Below are 7567 nucleotides of genomic sequence, written 5' to 3'. Positions count from 1 at the left end.
ATGGAATGGTAATGTTAATGTTAATCCAGAGGAAAAAAAACAGAAAAAAGCTTAATATTACATGAGGGAAGTATGCAGGCTTTTATTTTGAAACTTTCAGTAAACTTCATTTGAAATGGCAACACTAATCCCATGTGTAACAGTGGTTTTGTTAATCCACCTGTATAAAGCCCAAAACAGGAAGTAGTTCTGCCATCTGAGGCCTCCTCTGTAATAATTGAGTGTTCCACCATGTTGTAGTTCTGACCTTCTGCTCTGCCCTCTGTATTAAAGTGTTCCTCCATATTTAGAACTACACAGTCTTTGTAGTCCAAACCCCAGCAGTTCTCCCTATCTCTGTATTCTGTTGCTATGGTGATGAAACTGCCCTGTGTGTGTCAGACTTATCTATCTTTATGAGACACCCAGTCAGTTTTAATGAAAAAAGCAGTCCGAACAACTGTTTCCCGTTTAGGATCCGTAAGGCCGATCCAAAAACCGTTTGAAGCATATGAGAGGGCTATTTGTCGTCTCATTTAGTACCGCGATTCATATCTGTAGCTTATTCACAGTAATTGCAGTGATCAGAGAAAAATGGTGTGCGCTGAGCTCAGAGATTTTTCAGAAATGTATGTAAAACACTGGGGAGGAACGTCAGTTAGTCCTGTCCCATCACTTTGCTCCGAAGCACCTGGACCGAAAACCGTAAGCCCTAGGAAAATTTTGAAAACATTTTACCGGAGCAGGCATTCCTATCAATGTCATGACCGACTTTCATACCAATAGAGCAAGTTTTGCACGCATGAGAGCGATTTCAAAATTATTTTGGGGTCAAAATTCCACCCTGTTTCTCACTCTAAAAAAGCGGCAGTTGGTGTCAGTTACACTCTGCGTTTCGGCAGTTGGAAATTTTGCTCGTTTTTCGCTTTTTACGTCGCCATCGTAACTCCGATCCCCAATAAAAATAATAGCTCCCTTCTTGGCATCGAGCCGCACGATTTGATACCACTTTTGTGGGTGGGAACGCAGCGGTACGAGCCGCATTAACAGTGATGGAAGAATAACTAGAAAATTCCTGAAGAAATTTCACCGGGACCTGCCAAAGTGTGCCCGTCAGTTTGGACCCAGCATTCTGATGCTAAAATTAGCATTAATGCTAAAGAAAGCTTCAGTGTAGTCAATAACCTGTGGAGAGTCAGAAGCATGTGGACTAAGCTGTACTTGTACCATACATTATGTTAAAATGAATGCATAAACTAAAATTTGACAAAATGCTAATGTTTTGTAATGGTAATGGTAATACTTTGGTAATACTTGGAAGTATAAAGCTTGGCATCAGAGCTAATATTTAATATTTTCCTTTGACCTCTTGACTCTCACCCCCAAAATACTTGCACTAAAGTCACTGGGTCCATGACAGTTGAAGGGTTTTAAGATAAGGAAATTTAAATATTAATATTTTATAGTTTTTCTCAGTTTGGGTGCATTTCTCAGAACAGAATTGAAATTCTTAAAACTACCTGTTCAATCTTCAAATTACTGTCAGTACTGCACATCAAAAAATGAGTTTCTCATTCCTTTTGCAAGTTTTGCTTTTGTACATCATGTAACTGATTATGTGCACTTCTCTGCTTTTCCCCCGTTGTAATTTGCTTTTATCATGTTGATCAAAATATGTTAAACGTGTCTGTGTTGAATTCCCAACTTCCAAAACAGCATAAGTTCATTGTGTAAGTCTTAACATGCATAAGTCTTAAAGTTGTCATAATGTCAATCATATTTTAATTAATTTATAATTGATTCTTTTCTAAATCTGTCCTGAATTGGTAAATTGCTCCCAAGTGAGTCCTGAGTTTCTCTAACAGGTCAATGTATGAACCATTAGCTCAACCAACGATCAACCAGTTTTCTGAAAACAGATTGAAGGTGCATCTGTGAACCATCAGTTGGCAACAATATGGTCTATATGCCAGAACACAACACAATGTTACATTTCTGAGAACTGATGAACAAGTATCTGGACCAAGTGAACAGCCAGAGAGAAGAAGAGGAGTGAGGCTGAGGAGGAAATAGTTGGGAGGAAAGCAGAAGAAGAGTCAGAAGAGGATGAGGACATCTGCCAGTTTCCATCAGTCCAACATCAGGATATGGTTTGCGACCCACAATATGATGCTGATGGAGGTCCTCCCACCCTACTGTTCATTCCTTAACCCCACTGAGGAACCTTTGTCAGCATGATGATGGAAATTAAAATGTAATGTAATTATGTAATTTCTACAGCACTGTACAGTTTTCCATGAGGAGATTGTCCTATGGTTCCTTATCTACTTTTTTTTTTTGTTCTCTGCATTTCTATTTTTCTTTCTGAATCACCATGGCATGTAATAAATTACAGCAAAAGCGTAAATGTGAATTTTGTAGTCTCTTCCCATGACTAATCAATTTGACTGTCTTATCTGTACATAGAGAAACTATAACTTATTATTTTGAGTTACTGATATGTTAACTGACAGAATTTTGAGAGCTGAACTAAGGATTTTTCAAGCAAACAAATGCTATTTTTGCTGTTTCTACAAATTGTTTTGAGAAATGCGTTTACTGTTTTGTAAATGCCAACAATGACTTGAGAAATGCACCAAAAGTGACTGAGAAAATCTAACATAGCATAAATTGTCTCAGGTGTATCTATTTGTTTGCCTGTATGAAAAGTGTTCACATTTACAGCTTTGTTTCTGCTAGCTTGCAGGAATTGTAACTTACATAAATGGTTGAAGACAACTTATTGGCCTTCATGAGACTCAGATAAATGGTGAGTATCTATTTCATAAATTGCCTAAAACAGTTATATTTAACTTTTAAAGTCAATTTGTGTATTGAAAGTTGGACGTAAGATTGTTTAACATGTTACAAGGGTTCTCTCTTGTTTGGGGACATACATTTGAAAAAAGAAGAAAAGGATTGCTGCTCCAAGACGGAGCTTTGTATAAACACCTGTCGACAACAAACAAAGGTTTAAGAACTACTGAATTTTCAGTCAGAAATGATCACACTGCCTGGTTGAAGTACCAGTCTCCATATGAAAGTCAACAAAGATGAAACAAACATTTAAGCGAATGGTGCATTTGTATGATGTTCATGTAGTGCATCTTTCTAACTTTTGCTTTGTTTGTTTTCCAGCAGAGAGGAAACACCCGATTGACAACATGTGAGTCTCAATTTCAACCTGTGACTGGGAAGACTACAACCATCCTGAGCAAAGTCTGAACTCAGTGACTCTCAACCCAGAACAAGAATCGTTTTATCACCGGTTTTTCTTCTACAATAGGTTATCTCTTATGTGGACACATGCTGTTTTTTGTTGTTGTTTGTTTTGTTTTCCAGATCTCAGTAATACCGGGAGGAAACTGGACAGAAAATAGAGTCGGTTCTTTTTTTAACTGAATTTTTAAATAGAAATTATTTCTTTAAGTGGATTACTCGTAATCTGTATTTTGTTTAATTTGAATTTATTTTCTTTATAACTTTCTGTATAGAAATGCTGACAAGTTAAACTTCCTTGTGTGTTGAACTGTAATTTTTATGGTAAAATTCTGGTAAGAACAGCGACCGGTAATTTACCATAAAGTTTTGGGGTTTCTTTACAATAAAATGTCAGTATATCATACAGTCTGGCCATGTTTTTCACTTCTGTAGATATTATGCCTCAGGCAGTATGACCGTATTTACTACGGCAAAAGCACATTTTAATTTTTTATTTTATCATATTTTAGGAAATACGGTATTTTACCGTATTTTAAAAATACAATAAAAAACTGGCAGTTTTGGTTGCCAGAATTTTACCATGAAAAGACAGTAAAATACTGGCAACCACAGCTGCCAGTTTTTTACCGTAAATTGAGGCCGTTTTTTGTTTTTTTTTACAGTGTACTTTTACATCAATATTAAGGAATCGTTCACTTTAAACAAGCACCTATATCTTTCTGTAAAGGTAATTATAAGTTAGTTTTGTCATATTTCAGGTGTACTAAGATGTTTGAACTACAGACTAGACCAAAATGTATTTTTTGGTTTTGTGTTTTTACAGTGTTGAGGAATTTTAGATTTTAAAATTGCATTTACTACTGTGTCTAATTTAAAGGCAGACAGGGCTCATCACTGAGAGCTTTTAACTCCCTGTGTTATGTGTCGGTTCATGGGATCTCACCATGAACCCCGGGTCATGTCTAAAAGACGTAACCTGGGGGTTACATCCCTCTCAGGGTGGCCAGGAGGTGATCTGGCCACTCTGATCACCTTGCACTGTAAATCTTTACCTCATGAACATAGATTGGTGTTGAAGACTTTGGAGTCAAAAGTTTTGTGTGAAGTTGTGATTGTGTTTTACGTTTTGACTTTCAGTATGCAATGTAATCACTTTTCAGAAACTTTCAGTTGCTTTCTCAGCTAAGCTTTGGTTTGTTATTTTTATTCTTACATATATTTTTTGACTAGTTTTTGTGTGTTAATTGTGCCTAAATTTAATGACAGTTTTTATGGTAAGTTTGAAGTTTGATCTGTTCAAAGTAGAAGAGCTTATAATGATCTGTTTTTGACTGAAAAAAAATTCTTAAAAAACAAATTTTTCACTGTTTTCTGGGCAGCTTACCAATGAACTATAAACGGACAATATGGAATCTACGCTGATTGATAATTCAACATAAAAACATTATTGCAGAGATATTTTAAATTTTTAACACCAATACATTTCCAAAGCAATGGATGACAGTTGAGTCTGTATCTTCCATACCTTTTTGAACAGCACCACTGAGTCTGATTTCACTTCGTACTTCTGAAACACTTCAGGAGTTGCAGTAACTCCAAACTCAACATCAGTCAAATCAAAAGCGACCTCCTTGAACACCTTGGCAGACTCGCTTTCCAAACTCTGGAAAAAAGGAACAAGAGGAAACAACATTGATGTTTTAAACATGGACTTCTATCATGAGACACAGAGGCATTGCTGAGTATGCCTTATGAAACCTACATTGAAGAATCCTACAACAGAGATATTGTGGGTGCCGATGAACTTGGCTGCAGAGTCCACAAAGTCAAGATTTGAAGTCCCAGGACCGGCACGACGCTTCATCCATTGAATTATTCCCACCACTGATCTTTTACCTGGAAAACAGATACACCCATGAGACAAATAGTAAAAGTGGGGATTTTTTTTTTTTTTTTTTTTTTTTTTTTTTTAGAAAAACATGGCATAGGTGAGTAGAAAAGGTCTTGAGAAACAGCAGGATTTTCACAAACTGTGCATGGGACATTGGTCAATATTTTAGGATTGGGCAATTGTTGGTTTTCATATTCACTTCCTTCCTTAGTTTTAAGATTCCTTGTTGGTGGTTCTAGTATTTCATATAGAGTTTCTCTGAGTCACAGTCATCGGATAAGTTTCTGTGAACTCCTAGATTTGAATCCCTCCCAGTGTCCCATTTTCAGCTGCATGTTTTCCCTACAAACTTACGATGTTCAACACATGGGTAAGTTTGAAATCACACACATGCAACTGTAGAACTTGAATAATTTACTAAAGACGTAATTCAACCTTTTCAACCATATCTACTGTAACAGAGAAACATCTAAGACTATATGGTGTGGGGTCTTAAACAGGTCTTAAGACTGAGCACAATTAATAGGCAAGTTTTAGTTTTGACTATATAATCATTTTTATTTGTATTTTCCAACTCCACGCTGTATAAACTTGAATGTTTATTGATAAATATACAAATACAAATACATATTGGCTGATATGTATTTATTTAATGAGGGAGCGTAGGGCCTAAGACGATCAACACTCTATATCAAGGTGTGCAGAACAGTTAGCCAGAAAAAAGATTTAAATGATTCTAAAAAATCCAAAATTGTCAAAAAGTTTTTCACTGTTGAAGTTGCTAAGCTATTGGGGAAATTGGGTGTGATCACAGATTCTCTGACACAGAACCATCAAACGTTTTGCTGCAAATAGTCAACAGGGTTGCAAGAAACATGTTGAGAAAAAAAGATGTAAATTAATTGCCAAAGATTTGAGAAGAATCAAATATGAAGCTACCAGGAACCCATTATCTTCCAGTGCTGTCATATTCCAGAACTGCAACCTACCTGGAGTCCCCAGAGCTCTGAGACATGGCCATGGTAAAGAAGGCTGAAACCTGACCACCAGCGAACAAGACACATAAGTTGAAACGTCAAGACTGGGCCAAGACAGATCTGAAGACAGATTTCTCAAAGGTTTTATGGTTTGATGAGATAAGAGTAACTCTTGACAGACCACTACTGGACACATACTCCACTATGTGTCCAGCCAGTAAAGGCCTTAAGGATGAAAGAATAATGAAGTGGTCCCCTTCCCCACCAGACCTAAGCCCCATTGAGAACTTGTGGGCCCTTCTTAAATGGGAGATTTATGGTGAGGAAACAGAACACATCTCTGAACAATGTCTGGGAGGCTGTGGTTACTGCTGCATAAAAACTGACAGAATGGAAGGCTTATAAATGTTACTGAAAAGAAGGATGGCTATGTTGGTCACTGATTTATATTTTAAATGTCAAAAATGTTTACAGTATTTGTCAATTTTGAGTTCTATGTTTGTTATTCTCACTTTAACAGGTGAGATGGGAAAAATGAGATGGGAAAATTTTCAGTTTTAATTCAGAACCAAAATTAAAGATGCAAAGAGTGCCAATGTTTGGATATGTAAACTTTGTATTCTCTGGATGTAAATATGTATAAATAACTTAGTTTCTGTCAGTTCTGTCAAGATGCAATAGAGGACTAAGTGAATTTCTCTTTTACAATGGCCAATGATTTAATTTTACCTAATTGCTGCTGTAGGAGCCATGGTTTAAAATTTAACAAACTTTGAACCATATGCTTTATAAAATATTTCATCCGATGATCGCTTTAAATATTGCCACATTTGCATCACTGCATCATTTGTTACAAACAAATAATGCAATCAGTTCAGGCACATAGAAACTCAGGAAAAGAACAACGAAAACCAGTGGTATTCTTTTCTTTCCCATTCTGTCATCTCAACGTCACACACAGACCTGTTGCCATGGCAACCATCAGACAAACAGCTCCACAAGTTGAAAGACTACTTCAAGTGTATTAGCAATTCACATAAAAAAAAACACACACACACACAAAATCCCATAAATACCAAAACAGAACATTCAGTCCGCTACAGATTAATCTTTTTTGAATTTTCAGGCTTGATGTTTATTTTGCAATCATTAAAACTGCGCAGTGGCGCAGGTGGTAGAGCTGTTGCCTTGCAGGTTCTGGGTTCAATCCTGGCCCGGGGTCTTTCTACATGGAGTTTGCAGGTTCTCCCTGTGCGTGCATGGGTTTTCTCCAGGTACTCCGGCTTCTTCCCACAGTCCAAAAACATGACTGTCAGGTTAATTGGTCTCTCTAAATTCTCCCTAGGTGTGAGTGTGTGTGTGCATGGTTGTTTGTCCTGTCTGTCTCTGTGTTGCCCTGCGACAGACTGTCGCCCTGTCCAGGGTGAACCCGCCTCTCGTCCGGAAAGTTAGCTCTAAT

At 37.1% G+C, this 7567-nt stretch overlaps 1 protein-coding gene across 1 annotated transcript in view; it reads right to left on the bottom strand.

The window, feature by feature from the left end:
* Positions 1–4127: 4127 nt before the first annotated feature.
* The window catches only part of LOC106942385 (protein disulfide-isomerase-like), a 15087-nt gene continuing 11647 nt past the window's right edge, over positions 4128–7567 (bottom strand). The window contains exons 3-4 of the mRNA XM_015025654.1: positions 5003–5136; positions 4128–4903 (exon numbers count right to left, since the gene is read on the bottom strand). Coding sequence (XP_014881140.1) covers positions 4709–4903; positions 5003–5136 — 329 coding nt within the window. The 3' untranslated portion in view covers positions 4128–4708. The remainder of the gene's footprint in view (positions 4904–5002; positions 5137–7567) is intronic.

This window comes from Poecilia latipinna, unplaced genomic scaffold (assembly GCF_001443285.1).
Source record: "Poecilia latipinna isolate Pla-1442-1.1 unplaced genomic scaffold, P_latipinna-1.0 Scaffold4235, whole genome shotgun sequence".
In the NCBI taxonomy this organism is placed as follows: Eukaryota; Metazoa; Chordata; class Actinopteri; order Cyprinodontiformes; family Poeciliidae; genus Poecilia; species Poecilia latipinna.
Note: the sequence above shows the minus strand (reverse complement) of the source record. Positions and strands in the feature narration are given on the sequence as shown.